The sequence below is a fragment of the Trachemys scripta genome, chromosome 11, assembly GCF_013100865.1.
Source record: "Trachemys scripta elegans isolate TJP31775 chromosome 11, CAS_Tse_1.0, whole genome shotgun sequence".
Lineage (NCBI taxonomy): Eukaryota > Metazoa > Chordata > Testudines > Emydidae > Trachemys > Trachemys scripta.
The window spans coordinates 29,975,238-29,993,492 of NC_048308.1; the positions used below are offsets into that span (position 1 = coordinate 29,975,238).

At 45.9% G+C, this 18,255-nt stretch overlaps 1 protein-coding gene across 11 annotated transcripts in view; it reads left to right on the forward strand.

The window, feature by feature from the left end:
• Positions 1-18,255, forward strand: part of TANC1 (tetratricopeptide repeat, ankyrin repeat and coiled-coil containing 1) — a 203,312-nt gene that overhangs the window by 140,954 nt on the left and 44,103 nt on the right. For all 11 annotated transcript variants that reach the window (XM_034786416.1, XM_034786413.1, XM_034786415.1 and 8 more), the window contains 5 exons: positions 8,280-8,446; positions 9,927-10,534; positions 11,080-11,188; positions 11,417-11,539; positions 15,358-15,594. In XM_034786416.1, coding sequence (XP_034642307.1) covers positions 8,280-8,446; positions 9,927-10,534; positions 11,080-11,188; positions 11,417-11,539; positions 15,358-15,594 — 1,244 coding nt within the window. The remainder of the gene's footprint in view (positions 1-8,279; positions 8,447-9,926; positions 10,535-11,079; positions 11,189-11,416; positions 11,540-15,357; positions 15,595-18,255) is intronic.

The following is an 18,255-nucleotide window of genomic DNA, read 5'->3' on the forward strand; positions in this document are numbered from 1 at the left end:
CACTTATTGTTAAGGATACATTTATAAATTATAGGCAGGACTCCTATCACCCATTAAGGTTGCCCACCACTTCCCATTGTAAGACCTAGTTTTCAGCTGTGTATAACTTTGCCCTACTTTAACAGTCTGGGCTGAAATTTTCAATGCTGGGTGTCTGCCTCAGGTTGAATTTGGAAAACATCAGCTTAAAGCAATTTGGTGTTTCTGAATACAAGGCTGAAAGAAAATAATATGTTTTGCCCATGTTACAGAATTCTAGTATCCTTTCTTTGAAAAGCTCTAGCACTCCCATGCTGTGGAGCAGGAACTTGAAATTTTGCAGGGGAGTGGCATATGTGTGAGGGATCTGTCTTTTGCTGTTCTCATGAAAATCCACTCGAATTTGGCAAATTGTAAGTCTTTGAAAAATCACAGTTCATGCATGCTCAGTAGAAACTTCTTATATTTTAGCAGCTAAATTCCCCAAGATTCCATCTGTACTGGTCTACTCGGGCCCAAGGCTGAGCAGGACTCTCCCTGTAATTGCTGCACAGGACTGCTAGGTGCCAAGCCAGGGCTGGGTCTGAGCACCTGAGCTGAGAGCAGGAAGCCTGTCTCCCCCATGCTCTCTATGACCCTCCTGCTGGGCCCAGGCAGCATGCAGGAGGAAGCTGCCCAATTCAAATACAAAGGAGGCAAAAGCCAGACCTCCAGGGGGATGTGGGGAGAGTAGATTGGGACAAGGAACCTGGGTGTGGTGGGGACTGGAGGCTGCTGGGGGTAGGGGAAGAGGAAAAAGGAAAGTGGGACTAGGAGTTGGGATGTGGGGGGAGCGAGCGATGGTGGCTGAGATTGGATGAGGAGACAGAGGAGAGATTGTAATTGAGAAACAGTGGATTATTGGGAGGGAAAAGGTAAGATAAGAGAAAAGACAGATATGATGAGCCAGGTTGTGGGGGAAGAACTGAGACTGGGACAAGGAGCTGGGGGTTGGAGAAGATGGGGAGTGTGGGATAGACTGTTGTGGTGTGTTGAAAGGGGTGAGGCTAGGACTTGTTGGGGCTTGGATGAGAAGCCTGAATGTAGTGGAGCCTGGGACTAAGTAGGTGAGGACAATGGGGCTGAGATAAGGATTTGTGATGGGGAAGGGACTGGTTAGAGCGGGTGGGGAAGAAGGGGTCCCCTCTCTGAAGGAATATGCAGAATAGTATTGGCTCACTTAGAGCATGCTATCCTCCAGAGCTTGGAATGGAGCCCAGGATTCCCGAGTCTCACCATACTTTTGTTGTCAGCAAATAATGGTGAAACCCACTGGCAAAGTATGTCTCATCCCTCTTTAGTGCTGGTCCGCGTAGAGGGTGAAAACACACTACTGCTATCAGTTACACCATAGCTGAAGTGGCAGTGTGTGCTTTCTTAAAAAAAAATTAAGAAGTTACATACTATGTTAAAAGAACATTATTAAAATTTAAAAGTCAAGTGGCCAAAAATTAGGAAACGTTATAATTAAGATTGCCTGTGGAACCTTAATTCAGCCCCTTTGTGCATATGCATTATGATACTTTCCTTAATTCTGTGGTCACATACTGTTTTTTCCATGGGATCCTTACCTCATATGGTGCACAGAATGGACAGTGCTCACTTAATGAGCAGCTATATTTTGTTTTCTCTTTTTTTCAATATGTTGCCCCATGTCTTATTTACGTAGGTGTTTTGTCTTATAATGGTTTGTAAAGGTTTAATAAATGATTAATAAAAGTTCTAATAAATGGTTATTTGTTAGAATCAAAGGGTCAATAAGTGCTTGTAATTACATATGGAACCTTCTATTGATGTACTTATAACGATCTATAACACCTACTATTCATGTCTTTAACATGCTTGTAACATGTATTCTTCGAGTGCTTGCTCATATCGATTCCAATTAGGTGTGCGCGTGCTGCGTGCACGATCGTCGGAGAAATTTTCTACCCTAGCAACACCCGGTTGGTCGGCTGTGGATCCCCCTGGAATGGTGCCTTCATGGCGCTGGATATATACCCCAGCTGACCCAGCGCCCCCTCAGTTCCTTCTTACCGCCCCTGAGGGTCGTTGGAACTGTGGAGCGCAGCATAGCTGTTCTCCACTCTCTCTAGCTTATCCTGTAATTCTTATAGATAGTTGTAGTATTCTAGATTGTTGTTAATAGTTCATTATTTAAATAGTTGTAAATAGTTAGCAGGGGTTAAGGGGGATATTCTTCCCCCCTTTTCCCCTGGCGCATAACCGGGCTCATGCCCAAGGCTCCTGGCTTTAAGCCATGCGCGTCCTGTGCTAAGCCTATGCCAATGGGGGATCCGCACAACTCGTGTCTGAAGTGTTTAGGAGAGTCCCACCAGACAGATAAGTGCAAAATCTGTAAGGACTAAAAAGGAGTGGGACTTTAGACTCAAGCAGCTCCTCATGGAGGAGGCATTTAGCCCCGATCCTCCCTCGGCGCGCCAAGTTCCGACACCGAGCGCCTCGGTGCACAGCGCCCTGGCGGCACCTACCGGTACTACACCGCGAGCAGACGCAGATAAGGCCTCATGGCACCATCCTCCCTCGGCACCACGTCCGCCTCAAGCGCCTCGGCGCCGTTCCTTGTCTCCGGGACATAAGAGACCCCGCAAGACACAGGAGGCCGCTGTCCTACAGGCACCGGCTCCCCCGGCACCGGTGGTAGAGCTGCGTCTGCCTCTAGAGCGCCAGAAGACGCAAATATCTTCTACACCGTTGACTCCGGCACCGGGGGTAGGGCCATTGAGTCCAGTGCGGACTGGCTCACCGCCTCGGTCCGTGGTGGAGCTGTGTCTTCCGTCTACTCCGGAGACCTTTGCGACGGTGGAAGACCTCATCGCTCTCACGGAGCCAGCGCCGTCTCAACCCGCGGCACTGCCCGCTCTTCGGACCGTGCAATCCAGGGGCAAGCCTGCCCTGGTACACCCGCTGTCTCAGAGCGTGGACTCGCGGCACCGCTCCAGGTCTCGGAGCAGGTCCCGACGCCGCTCGCAGTCCCGGCGCCGACTTTCACCCCGGCACCAGTCGTACTCGCGGCCTAGGTCTTCTTCACGGCTCCGTCGGGACCATCGGTACCGGTCAGAATCTAGACATAGTTCTCGGCACCGGTACGAGCGCCGTTCCAGTTCGAGGGGCCGCTCCCGGCACCACGTCTACAGGCGGTCGTCTTCATCTCGATCCAGATCTCAGCACCGACATGGCCAGCGGCACCGATCTCGATCACGGTACCGCTCACCGGCACCGCGCAGGGACCGCTCGCCTACGGACCGGCACCAGACTGAGCCGATGCAGCCGAATTCGGCACCACCCTGGCCCTCGAGATCAGCGCCTCGCTCATCCGAAGGGGCTTCATGATCAGCATACCCTCCCCAGGGTTAGGCTGCCGCTGACTTGGGTCACTGGCAGGAGGGGGCAGAGGACCCCGCGCAGGACCCTACGCATTGGTCTTTCTGGACCCTGTGGGCGTATCACCAGGCGCAAGGGGCTCCACCATTGGCCTCTCACTCGGCACAATCCGAGCCCACAGTCCTGGAGGCCACCATCTCCTGTCCTCCCCCAGGGGACATGGAGGCTCCTGTGCCTACACCGCCTCAGGCCCTAGACCCCGGGGCAGGAGATCCTCCGCTTCAGGGACCCTTAGAACCGGACCCTCATTTGGACCCCTTGCCCCCGGAGGCATTCTCCACATCTTCCGCGGATGAGGCGGTGGCGGGCACAACAGCCTCAGGCCCGCCCCCAATAGATCTTCATGCCCACCAAGACCTGTTACGTAGGGTGAAATGTAACATGGACCTCCAGGCGGAGGAGATGATAGAGGTGCAGGACCCGGTGGTGAGCATCCTGTCGGCTGATGCCCCATCCCGGCTGGCATTGCCACTGATTCGTACGATTCAGGCTAATGCCACTACCATATGGCAAACCTCTGCCTCCATTCCACCCACGGCCAGAGGGGTAGAGAGAAAGTACTTCGTCCCCTCCAAGGACCATGAATACTTATACACGCACCCTCCACCATGTTCACTAGTCATGTCCTCGGTGAACGCAAGAGAGAGTTATGGCCAGCAGGCGGCAGCGCCCAAATCGAAGGATGCTAAACGCTTCGATTTGTTCGGGCGTAAGGTGTACTCGGTGGGGGGTCTGCAGCTAAGAGCCGCGAACCAACAAGCGGTCTTGAGCCGCTACAGTTACAACTCATGGAACTCCATGGGTAAATTCAAAGAGTTGGTGCCCCAGGACTCAAGGGAGGAGTTCGGGGCCTTAGTGGAGGAAGGTAAGAAGGTGGCTAGGACCTCCTTACAAGCCTCCCTGGACATAGCGGACTCGGCTGCCAGGACACTAGCATCTGGCATAGCCATGCGACGCGTCTCCTGGCTCCAGGTTTCGGGCTTACCGCCAGAACTGCAGCAGATCCTGCAGGATCTACCGTTCGAGGGCCAGGGGTTATTCTCTGACAAGACGGACTCTCGATTACAGAGCCTCAAGGATTTGAGAGCCATCATGCGCTCCCTGGGGATGCATGTCCCAGGGCCCCAACACAGACCCTTTAGGCCCCAGCTGCAAAGGTTCTACCCTCCCCCGCCTCGTCCGAGACAAGACTTTGCCAGAAGGCAGGGACGCGGTGGTAGACGAAGGTTGACCGGCCCTCAACCCGGTCAGAACCAGGGGCCGCCTAGGTCCTAGACAAAACTTTTGAAGGTGCGCTCGAGGGACCCTTCTCACGAGCATCTCCTTACACAGGAGGTTTTTGGCCTCCTCTCCATGGGGGCCATAGAGGAGGTTCCCCCAGAGCTAAGGGGCAGGGGGTTCTACTCTCGCTACTTCCTGATCCCCAAAGCAAAAGGGGGTCTACGTCCCATTTTAGACTTACGCGGACTCAACAAATTCATAGTAAAGTTGAAGTTCCGTATGGTTTCCTTGGGGACCATCATCCCTTCCCTGGATCCTGGAGACTGGTTCGCCACCCTCGACACGAAGGACGCGTATTTTCATATAGCAATTTACCCCCCAGGCGCTTCCTTCAATTTGTAGTAAACAAGGTGCACTACCGTCCTTCCCTTCGGCTTGTCCGCGGCTCCGAGAGTGTTCACCAAATGTATGGCTGTCGTGGCAGCATACCTTCGTCGACAAAGGATACAGGTGTTCCCGTATCTAGACGACTGGCTGGTGCGCGGCCGCACCATGGAGCAAGTTCAAGCTCACGTCCAGTTAATACTGCAAACATTCCACGAGTTAGGCATTCTATTCGACAAAGAAAAGTCCACTCTGGACCCAACCCAGAGAATAGAGTTTATCGGGGCAGTCTTAGACTCCAGACTTGCCCGAGCTCTTCTACCAGACAATCGGTTTCACACCATCACAGGCATCATCTGAGGGCTCCAGGTCTTCCCAGTTACCACAATAAGGACGTGCCTTGGCCTTTTGGGTCACATGGCCTCTTGCACTTACGTAACCAGGCATGCCAGACTTCGACTTGGCCCACTTCAGGCCTGTGTATCGTCGGTGTACCGTCCTTATTGGGACAACCTGAACATGGTGGTCACGGTACCGAACTCGGTCCTGACCTCTCTCACATGGTGGCTGGATCACAAGGCGGTTGGCGCAGGAATGCTGTTTCACGCCCCACAACCCTCCCTGCACCTGGTCACGGACGCTTCATCTCTCGGTTGGGGCGCTCACCTCGGAGAACACCACACCCAGGGTCTGTGGACCGCATCCCAACTAGCTCTGCACATCAGTGTTCAGAGCTGATGGCCGTGCGCCTAGCCTGTCAGGCATTTCTCGGTCTCCTGCATGGCCGTTGCGTGTCAGTCCTCACAGACAACACCACGGCCATGTTCTACATCAACAAGCAAGGAGGAGCCCGGTCGTCTCTCCTATGCCAAGAGGCCATTTGCCTGTGGGACTTCTGCATTGCCCACTCGATACATCTCATGGCATCGTTCCTCCCTCGAGTCCAGAACACTCTAGCGGATCGTCTCAGCAGATCCTTCCAGACGCACGAATGGTCGATTCGCCCAGACATCATCTATTCTATCTTCCAGAGGTAGGGATTTCCCCAGGTCGACCTGTTCGCATCTCGAGCCAACAGGAAGTGCCACGTGTTCTGCTCCCTACAGGGGCGATCTCCAGGCTCCCTGTTGGACGCTTTCCTTCTGACGTGGAAAGACCAGCTATTCTACGCTTTTCCTCCATTCCCACTGGTCCACAGGGTACTGCTCAAGCTACGCAGAGACGGGGCACGTCTGATTCTAGTCGCTCCAGCTTGGCCAAGACAGCACTGGTACACCACGCTTCTGGAGCTATTGGTTCAAACTCCTATCACGCTTCCCTTGTGCCCAGATCTGATCTCTCAGGACCACGGCCGACTCTGTCACCCCGACCTGCAATCGCTCCACCTCACAGCGTGGATGCTCCATGGCTAAATCGGACAGAGCTACAATGCTCACGTCCCGTGCAACAGATTCTGCTGGGAAGTAGAACGCCCTCTACATGGACCACTTACTTAGCCAAGTGGAAACGGTTCTCGTGTTGGTGCGCGCAGCGGGCTACGTCCCCCTTGCAGGCGTCAATTCCCTTTATACTCGAATATCTCCTATCCCTGAAACAGCAGGGCTTGGCGATATCTTCAATCAAGGTTCACCTGGCTGCTATATCGGCGTTCCACCCAGGAGAACTCGCTTCCTCGGTCTTCTCTAACCCGGTGGTCGTTAGATTCCTCAAGGGCTTAGACCGGACGTACCCATAGCAACGCCAACCCGTTCCGGCGTGGGATCTTAACCTGGTTCTCTCCAAGCTCACAAGGCCCCCGTTCGAGCCCTTGGCTACCTGCTCACTCCTGTACCTATCTTGGAAGACAGCCTTCCTGGTAGCCATCACTTCAGCAAGGTGTGTTTCTGAAATCAGGGCGCTTACATCTGAGCCTCCATACACAGTTTTCCATAAAGACAAGGTGCAGCTTCGCCCCCACCCTGCCTTTCTTCCCAAGGAGTTTCACCTTTTCATGTGAACCAGGATATATTTCTCCCGGTCTTCCATCCTAAGCCACACGCCACCCGTCAAGACCAGCGTATGCATTCCTTGGACGTACGCAGGGCCCTGGCTTTCTATCTTGAGCGTACAAAGCCGTTTAGGAAGATGACACAACTCTTCATGGCAGTGGCCAACTGGATGAAAGGCTTACCGGTCTCCTCACAACTTCTCTCCTCTTGGATCACGTCCTGCATTAGTGCTTGCTACGACCTGGCCGGTGCCCCGACGCCGCGCCCTTACCGCCCACTTCACGAGGGCTCAAGCCTCCTCGACTGCCTTCCTGGCTCGAGTCCTGATCCAGGACATTTGTAGAGCTGCGGTTTGGCATCAGTCCACTTCTTCGCCGCTCACTATGCACTGGTACAGCAGTCTAGAGACAATGCTGCATTCGGATCAGCGGTTTTGCACACAGTGATGTCTCGCTCCGATCCCACCGCCTAGGTAAGGCTTGGTAGTCATCTAATTGGAATCGATATGAGCAAGCACTCGAAGAAGAAAAAACGGTTACTCACCTTTGTAACTGTTGTTCTTCGAGATGTGTTGCTCATATCCATTCCAAACCCGCCCCCCGTCCCCACTGTCGGAGTAGCCGGCAAGAAGGAACTGAGGGGGCCCTGGGTCGGCTGGGGTATATATCCAGCGCTACGAAGGTGCCATTCCAGGGGGCTCCACAGCCGCCCCACCGGGTGTTGCTAGGGTAGAAAATTTCTCCGACGATTGTGCACGCAGTGCGCGCACACCTAATTGGAATGGATATGAGCAACACATCTCGAAGAACAACAGTTACAAAGGTGAGTAACCGTTTTTTAATCATTTTATCTTTTCAGTATACCATTTACAAAATGGAGCTTTAATATAAACTGTGACTGAAAACACAGTTGGAAATGTGTAGATGTTCCCCTGCGGTATTTGTAACCCAGACATTGCAGCATAGTGCTAGTCATAAGATTTAGAAAATGAAACTGTGAACTATTTTAATTGACTAAAGAGTAAAGTGCCAAAAAGCAAACAAACTGCATAAATAATAAATTAGATTTTAAAAATTCAGTTTTAATCTAAAGTGAGATTAGTGATGGTGGTGATTTTTGGTTGGATATTCTGACTTGCAAAATTTCTCCTGTCGTATATAAAGTTTTCTTTACTGCCAAGATTTTCAAAATTGTGCATAAAAATGAGTCTCCGTTTGTGGGAAAATGTGCAATCTCCTGTTGTTTTTTACTTTTATTATTCAGAGCAGAGAATTCCAGAGGAAGAATACATCATTTTGATAGATGGTTTAAATGAGGCTGAATTCCATAAACCTGATTATGGTGACACACTTTCTTCATTTATCACAAACATTATCTCTAAATTTCCTTCCTGGTTGAAGCTGATTGTGACTGTAAGAACTAACTTTCAGGTAAAAATCATATTTTTAGTTTAACTTGTTTTTTTCTTAAAAGTGACCTTTTACACTGCTACAATGATATTACCTTGAAAGAATGCTCTTTTAGGTGAATTCAAAGACCTAAATAAAAAATGTGCCATATATTCTTTCTTTATGGTGGATAAATAGGTTTTTTTTTCTCCCTTGTTTTCTGGAGTATGCCAGTGAGATAAGTGACAAAACATGAGCTACAGTTTTCTTAGACCTCAGGTGAGATGAGAATGGGATATTGAATCAGTAGAAGTTAGGAGTTCTCAACAACTTACAGAATGTGAGGTGGTTAGTTCCCAACTAAAGGTTGATTTATTTGGGATTTCTCCTGAAAGAATTTAGAAAAAGTCTTTCTCTAATACATAGTCCATGAAACAACTATCTGGATTCTGGGAGGCATGGGGCTACAGTAGTTTCATAATGTCAATGCCCCTAGACTGAAAGTTCAGATTATTTATCCATTTATCTGTTTTTAATTACATAGGAAATGCATTATATTATAATGGTGCTCATTTATACTAAAGGTGTTTGAAAAGTTTGCTAGACCATGCAAATATGTATTGCTCTGCCTGAAAAGCAGTTGTATATCTATCATCTGAATTACTGTTTTTTATACACCATAAATATGTGTTCAGGTAAAACCACTATACCTAGATCACCCGTTCTGTAACTGTCAGTTCTCCCTAACTAAATAGTCATGCATGCTCAGTCAGTACTTGGATGGGAAACCTCCGAGGAACACCTGCTGCAGGAAGTGGTGGTGATGGTCCTCTTCTCTCTGAGTCATTACTGAACTATTTGTAAGCAAAGGGATGTAAAACAGTTTCCTGGCCAAATTTCAGTTCTGGTAACTTTGCATTCTGCTGCCCTAAATTTGAAATGACCACTATATATCCTTCATCTACCCCAGGGGTCGGCAACCTTTCAGAAGTAGTGTGCTGAATCTTCATTTAATCACTCTAATTTAGGGTTCCCCGTGCCAGTAATACATTTTAACGTTTTTAGAAGGTCTCGTTCTATAAGTCTATAATATATAACTAAATTATTGTTGTATGTAAAGTAAATAAGGTTTTTAAAATGTTTAAGAAGCTTGATTTAAAATTAAATTAAAAGCAGAGCCCCCCGGACTGGTGGCCAGGACCTGGGCAGTGTGAGTGCCACTGAAAATCAGCTTGCGTGCCGCCTTCGGCACACGTGCCATAGGTTGCCTACCCCTGATCTACCCTTTAGGGGTTTGTTAATAAAGTGCTCTGAGATTCGCAGAAGAAAGATGACGTAGTGTAAAAACATAAAATGTGTTACCCTTTTTCAGGTTACTATATTTACAAGAGCATAATAGAGCTAATAGATCTTTCTTATCTCTATCTAATGCCTCTCACAAAAGAAAAATATAGTGAAGCTAGACTGTGAATTTTCAATTCTGAAATGCTATAATGTGTGTGTGTGTTTTGTTTTGTTACAGGAAAATACGAGTTCACTACCCTTTTTCAAAATATCCCTAGATGACTTCCCAGATAACAAAGAAATCCATGGTGACTTGAATTCATATATTCAGTACAGGATCAATAGCAGTCAGGAAATTATAAACAATATATCTTTAAATGGGAAAGCTGATGCAGCCATAATCGGGAAAGTGAGTAACCACCTGATCATGAAGAGCTTGGGATCTTACCTCTATTTGAAACTGACACTGGATCTTTTTCAGAAAGGTCACTTGGTGATAAAAAGTGCAAGCTACAAGGTAGTTCCTGTGTCTCTATCAGAACTTTATTTGCTACAGTGCAACATGAAGTTCATGACCAACTCTGCTTTTGAGAGAGCACTGCCAGTGTTAAATGTGGCACTAGCATCCCTTCATCCCATGACAGATGACCAGATTTTCCAAGCTATTAATGCTGGTCAAGTAAATGGTGAACAGGACTTGGAAGACTTCCAACAGAGGATGGAGGCGCTTTCATGCTTTCTGATAAAAAGGCGTGACAAAACACGTATGTTCTGCCATCCTTCCTTCAGGGAATGGCTTGTTTGGAGAGCGGATGGTGAAAATACGAACTTCTTATGTGAGCCAAGGTAAATTAAGGCTGCAATAAGCTGTAATATGTACAGATAGCTGCTGTTACAGATTTTAATTATCACTTTTGATCACCGATGGGAGGAGAGAGTAATGTTAAACAGATGCATCTTATTCAAAGGAAAAGCTATTTAGAGTGTCCTTTTGACTTCACCCCTTCCATCTCCAGTCAGTGGGGATTCTGATCTGGTGCTTGGGACCTGAACACTTTTTATGAGGCGACTCTTTAGATTTCCCATGACCCTGTTCAATTCAGATTTATTCTTTTAGAAGTGAATTCACTTTACTTAGAGACAGAGCTCTGTTGTCCCCTCTCCTAATGTCAAAACTTATGAACTCAGGACAAGTATTAAAAAGTTTTCTCTTGTGACATTTGAAAATTTTAGTATTTAAATTGACACATGGAGATATTTGAAAAGTTTAACTAGGTGAACCAAAAAACATTGAAGTTTGCATGACATAAATGTATGGATGTATTGTGTGATGTATCTGAATCTTTACTAAGTAAGTGTGTGCTGCTCTCTCATTTCCTTCCTTTTGCTAGGAATGGGCATGCTCTACTGGCATTCATGTTTTCTCGGCAAGAGGGAAAATTAAACCGTCAGCAAACGATGGAACTTGGTCATCACATTCTTAAAGCACACATTTTCAAGGTAAAATCCACATATTTTAAAAACACAGTTGTATGATATCAGTATAAATGCACAAATGTCTGAGATGATTCCAGATTGGTTGCTTTAATAGTTACAAACCACCACTATAAACACCTAATATTCTTACAAATATTTCTTACAAATTATGCCTCATCCATATAAAGAAATGTAAATTCTCTCTGCAATCCTATTTCTAAAAGTATCTCTTTATTTTATCATTTCTCCTAGGGTCTCAGTAAAAAAACTGGAATTTCTTCCAGTCACCTTCAATCCCTGTGGATTGGATATAGCACAGATGGATTGTCAGCTGCCCTTGCTTCTCTGAGAAACCTCTATACACCTAACGTGAAGGTAAGAAAATAAGAATTATGTACTGAGGACGCCACCTGAATCACAAATGGATCTGACCTTGCACTGATGAAATCAATGGGAGTTTTCCCATTGACTTCAGTGAGGACAGGATTAGACCTAATGTGAAAATATCATACATAATTAAAATACCAGTGATAACTAGATGTCATCCAGAGATGGTCTGTGAATAATATTTAAGTGCTATAAAGTCAGCAAAGGGGGAAGTAAAGGTTTGCTTTTCTAGGGCCAACTTATAAATTGCAATGAATACCTTAAGATTTTTTTTTTGCCCAGAGAGTCAGTGTACTTTTAAAATAGACACTGAGAATCTGGAGGACATTACTCAACAAATCATAAACATTTTTATGAGATTAAATTTCAGACCAAATTTATGGGAAGGTAAATTTGTTGCCCTGAAGCTGAATGAATGCTATCTGTGTTGTGCCCTTCTTTAGCTTTTGTGTTTTATTGTGGAATTTGACTTCTGTGACTATCAGAAACAGTCTGTTCTTCACTCTGTTGCATTTTATCTCATTTTGGATTATTCCTAAATCTTAATCCAAATGGGTATTTAATACATGAATCAATTTAAACAAAATCAAAACAGTTCTCTACCCCAAGCAGAGATTCTACTCCAGAATAGAAATGCCAGAGACTCCATGAAGTCTACTAGGAATTTTGCTGTTGTGATCAATTGTACAAAGAAGGCATTTGGATTAGTATGGTGATGGGCAGCAGTTTAAAACCCTGACAGAGAGAGAGAAAGAGAGAGACAGACAGTAGAAAACCTGCTGAGCTTAAACATTAAACTGAGAAGATCTGAATTTCAACAGATTGCATGGATGCATAGTCAAGTTTGAGGACTCCTGAGTTCCACACCCGTTTCTATTTTTTACTTTGGGACAGGTCACTTAATGCCTCAGTTTGCCCGTTTGTAAAATGGGTGTGGTGCTTAGTTGTTTGTAAAGTAATTTGAGATGCTGTGTTAAAAGTTAAGTATTATTTTATCACAAATGATTCTCTGTGGGAGGAATTGAAAATAAAACCCACCCATCTAACAGGTGTTGTGGGGTGGTCCAATATATATTGGGTTCTCAGTTGTTATATAAATAACTTAAATTTAATCTCATTTGTCTTGACCCTTCTGAAACCTTTGCTGAAACAGCTAATGTGGGATCATTTTAAAGACTGTGTGGTTTTTTATAGGTATTGTAAAATATCTGTTTTTGCAGAAATCTGTGTAACTTATTTGTGGCACCATGCTGTCTTAACGGTATTGGTTTGCTTTATACATCCACTGTCTTTTAAAACAGAACTTGCAAAAATTATGCATGTAATTAAAAGAATTTTCAGAATCATAATAGTGAATGAATACCTACAGTTCTTCTGGATAGTTTAAGGGGTATTTCTGTGAAAAGCCACTTTAATTCATACAAAAATCCTTCAGTGATGGATTTTAATTTCAGCAGAGACCTGCTAATGTCATAGATTCATAGTGCCAACATTTAATTACAGCCTAAAAAAAGTGTCCTTTTAAAGGAAAATATTTTTAATATATAATTTAAAGCAAGTCTTAAATTTACTGGAGAAAATCCATATATTAGAAAATGAGTTCAAAATATGCCCTTGCCAGTAAGGTTAAGTATAATTCTTTTGACTATAATTTCACAACCCTGCAATGTGGAGATTTTATGTGGTAAATGCACAAAACCTTGTTTTTTAAAAATCTGACACAAATGTGCAGGAAGTTCAGTTACGGATTCTTCTTCTGTTTAAAATCTTACTATTGATTGTGTCTTGGAGACTGATCCAGTTCTCATTAAAGTCAGTGGAGTCTTTCCCTCAATTTTGACTGCTCACATTTTATGTCTGAGTGAGCGCTATATTGACAAGTTATCAGGAGCCCAAGGACCACACCCAGTTAGTAATTTAGAGCAGAATTTAGTGTCCTCATTTTAAATATGCTGAAGAGTAGTACCAAAGATTAGTTTCTAGCATGTGATAACCTATTTTAAACTATACAATCCAGCATGCAGAAGGAGTTGTGTCCTCTCCTGAGGTTCAGTATACTCCTCCATCTTCCTCCTATGAATGCTAATGCAGGGGAGTGTGACATGGCCATGTCCGTCTTCACCCCAGTTGCAGTAGACTGTGCCCCAAGGGGTGCAGAGAAAGACCAGGCAAACATAAGGGAGAAGGAAACTCCTTATAGCATTGCTCTCACTGTGCACATATTAAGAGCCGTCTACAATCTGGCTGTTGATTAAAACAGAAAAAAATTGCTAGCCATTTAGCTGTCATTTACCCACATAGTCAGACTTTGGCAGTGGTTTAATTGTAATATTAAAAAGAAGCAACCCCTGATTTGAGGTCACGTATGCCTGTTTCAAATATTTTCAAATATGCCTATAAAACCCTAAAATACAAATGAATAGGAGGAACAATGAGGCATTGAACCTAGTGATGTCAACTAGAGCTAATAGGTTTCATAGTGGACCATTTTAGGGACCTATCCTACAAAAACGTATGCATGTGAGTAACTATTTGCAGGACTAAGCCTTTAGATTGCCCTTCTTTTGTGTGTTATCTGGATTTTCATAATTTTAGCACATTTCTTTGATGACTGTGTTTTAGCGTTAGAGAAGAATTTAACAGTAATTTTAAGCCCAAATTCAACCTACCCTAAAATTATTATATTCTGCTGGAAGATGTCATTAATAGCAATTTAAAAACGGGTGGGAGGGAGGGGGCCGAAATCCTTTCATTTCCAAGACAGTAGAATCATAGAATGTCAGGGTTGGAAGGGATCTCGGGAGGTCATCGAGTCCAACCCCCTGCTCAAAGCAGGACCAATCCCCAGACAGATTTTTGCCCCAGATCCCTAAATGGCCCCCTCAAGGATTGAACTCACAACCCTAGTTTAGCAGGCCAATGCTCAAACCACTGAGCTATCCCTTCCTCCCTCCCAGTAACTTAATCTAGTCAATGTTTTTGTGGACCTGAAACACATTTTCTGTTCTTGTACTTTCCTGCTGATTCTTCAGCAGATTTAGTTGGGGTTGGTCCTGCTTTGAGCAGGGGGTTGGACTACAAGATCCCATCCTGGGGTCTCTTCCAACCCTAATCTTCTATGATTCTATGAAACTAACGCTGGGCCCAGTCTTGTACTCATATTGGTGATGATGTAAAGCAAGTAAGGGAAGAAGGCTATGCACACAGAAAACATGCTAATTTCAGTCACCATTAGAGATCAAGGAACACAATCTGTATTTTGCTAAATGGAAAAAGTCATGATCTGCAGGGAAATTGTTGTTGTTTTCTGAGAGGGAACAACAAACATACCATGGGGAACTTTAAAGGTGAAAGAGGTAAAACTGGGGAAAATGGGAAGTGTAGGGTCCATTATTGGAATTGCCAATGTGGGAAGGGGAGAAGGTTGCAATTTTGGCCAACTGCTAAGTGTTTTCAAAGGGTTGCAAGCAAATTATAGAGCTCCAGTGTAACAATATATGTTGTGCCATGGTAACAGATGAAAACATAGTGGTGAAAAGGTTATAAAGATTTTAAACTTCATAATATTGTGGATTTATAGCTTGAATTTAGAGCTAGTAAACGAAAGCTATAACTGCTAGCCAATGGCTTTAAAACTTTTTTTACTTAACATTAGTATCAATATGTAATAAATTCAGTTTCCATTTATAATTTTAATACCAAAATCAAAACAGAAAATGAGATACTTCTGCAGCCTCTCTAACTAAGGTGATGATATGCTATGATAAATGTGGAGGAAAAAATAGCTTGTTTAAATTCTCCTTCAGGTGAGTCGTCTGCTGATCTTGGGGGGAGCAAATGTGAATTACAGGACTGAAGTTCTAAATAACGCTCCAATACTGTGTGTTGAGTCTCACCTTGGACATGAAGAAATGGTCACTCTTCTGGTGGAATTTGGAGCTGCTCTTGATGGGACATCTGAAAATGGAATGACCCCACTTAGCTATGCAGCTGCTGCAGGTCACATGAACTTGGTTTCACTGCTCTGCAAAAAGGGTGCAAGGGTAAGCTATAACACCAAAGGATGATTTTAACTACAGTACTTACGGCTAAGAAAATATTGTATAGGCATGTTTTAGAGCAGTATTATTTATTAGCAATGTATATAGAGCAATGTGTACATACCATTTTTGGGTGGGGGGAAAACCTATACCAAAGGGGTATAAACTCTTACATAGATCCTTGCCCTGAAGAGCTTACAATAGAAAGCCATAATTTTACAAAGATTTATGTATGTGCTTATCTTTACATTTGTGAGTAGTCCCATTGAATTTAATGGAGCTATTTACATGTATAAACCTTGCCAGGATTGTGGCCGAAGAGCTGAAGCTGATTGGTGATGTCCTGGGGCAGTTGCAGATGTCCTGGGGCAGGCCCCAAGTTTGTGATGAGCAATCAGTGTCATGGCAGTGGGGGAGGGAAATAAGAATGGAATTGCAATAAGGGGAGAGGAAACATGTTCATGGGCAAACGTATTTGTTTATTTCCTACTTGGAATCATTTGAATCATCTCATTTCATAGTTGGTGGTTGTTGTTGTTTTTCCATTTAATTGTATTCCTTTCTCATGTTGGGGTAGATAGATCCCAACCCTTCCTAATTTTCCTTAATCCTCCCAATTTTTGTATGTAATTACAAAACTACAAATTCAGGCTTAAAATTATACTTTTACAAGCACACACATTTTATACATATATCAATTACGCATGTGTGTGAGACTCACCACCACTCAGGTCCTACAAACGGAGCAGTTATCGCTGTGGCCTCAGGGAGCGTTCTTTTCCACTTCTGGCACATGCGCAGATTGCACAGTGAGGGTCTGATCAGAGGCAAGCTGCAGCGATTTTGAATGGGTTGAGGCATTGCTGGGTTTACTGCCCAAGCCACAGGCTGTGTATTGCTCTCTAACTGCCCTGTGTGGACCCTGATGGTGAGCTTTAGGACCTAGAGCACGCCAGCAGGGTCTACACAGAGCAGATAAAGTGCAACATGTGGCTTGAGTGGTGACTCCAGCACCCCTAGGGTTACCATACGTCTGGATTTTCCCGGACATGTCCGGCTTTTTGGGCTCCAAATCCCCGTCTGGGGGGAAATCCCAAAAAGCCGGACATGTCCGGGAAAATCGGGACCGGCGGGGCTGGGCCGGGGGCTGGGCCGGGGGCCGGGGGTGCCAGGTGCCGGCGGGGCTGAGCGGGCCGGCGGTGCCGGGGGGCGCCGAGCGCCGGCGGTGCCGAGCGGGCCGGGGGTGCTCGGGCCCGGGGCCGGCACCCCAGGGCCCGAGCCGACCCAAGCTGGAGAAGCCGGGGGGGCCAGACTGGGCCGCGCCTCCTCCCCCCACACCCCCCTTACCTGCTTCAGGCTTCCCGCGAATCAAATGTTCGTGGGAAGCAGGGGAGGGGGCGGAGTTGGGGCGGGGACTTTGGGGAAGGGGCGGAGTTGGGGCGGGGGGGGCCCGTGGAGTGTCCTCCTTTTGGAGGCTCAAAATATGGTACCCCTAAGCACCCCAAACCCCACTGACAGTTGCCGTGGCTTGCCTTCTGTGAGACCCTCACTGCGCAGGATCATACCGGGAAGGAGGTTCAGCCATGGGACTGGCTGAGGTAATTAAGGGCCTCCCTAGGTGGCATAGGAGGGTAGCTTTCCTAGGGCTGATTCTCCCCTTCTTCCTGTCCAGGAGTAGGAGCCGAGGCCCCCTCCCTTGTCTATAGACAGGGAGGGTGGGGGAGAGATGTCCCATTTTCTCTGAGGGGAGAGGAGTTGGGGAGGGAGAGTGAGAGGTCCCAGGCTGGGGGAAGAGAGATCTAAGCAACCTATAAAAATAATAATGGAGATATCCCATCTCCTAGAACTGGAAGGGACCTTGAAAGGTCATCAAGTCCAGCCCCCTGCCTTCACTAGCAGGACCAAGTACTGATTTTGCCCCAGATTCCCAAGTGGCCCCCTCAAGGATTGAACTCACAACCCTGGGTTTAGCAGGCCAATGCTCAAACCACTGAGCTATCCCTCCCCCCAGATTCCTCACCAGTTGTTTTCATAAACATCTGTAAAAGTCTCAGAGCAAGATTGTCGTCTCTGGCCAAGTGCAAATACAAAGCACTCAACTGGAAATTAGTGCGTGGGAGATCTCCAACCTCCTTTATTTTGGCTGAGGGATTTGAAGGAGAGGAGTTACAATTACTTGGTGTGCAGGAGGACAGAAATTGTTTCAGGCATACGTAGGGACCTGTATATGGGGGAGAGAAGACATGGAGTGGAAGAAGGAAGTAAATAGAGAATGCAAATATAAGTGGAACTAGTTGAATATAGGATATGAAAATGAGAGAACAAAGGCTGAGATGTAGCTATGTTGCAGAGCTCTGGAGAACATTGAAGGTGAGGAATGTTGATTGATTAATCAACATTTTCCTGAGATGTTTTTATATGGTGCTCTATTAGGGTTTCATTTGTTTCTCCTGTGTCAAATTATGAGTAACAAAAGTGCAGAAGGAACAAAATCCTGTTGTGTTGTCCCCCCCCCCCCCCCCCAGATTAAACAGTAAATATTTGGCAGAGAAATTGGCTAGTTAGTATTTGCCACATGTATAAAATGCTCATTAACAGATACTTATTCCTGTTACTTGCATTGTAAGCTCTTTGGGACAGGGACCAGCTCTTTGTTATGACTTT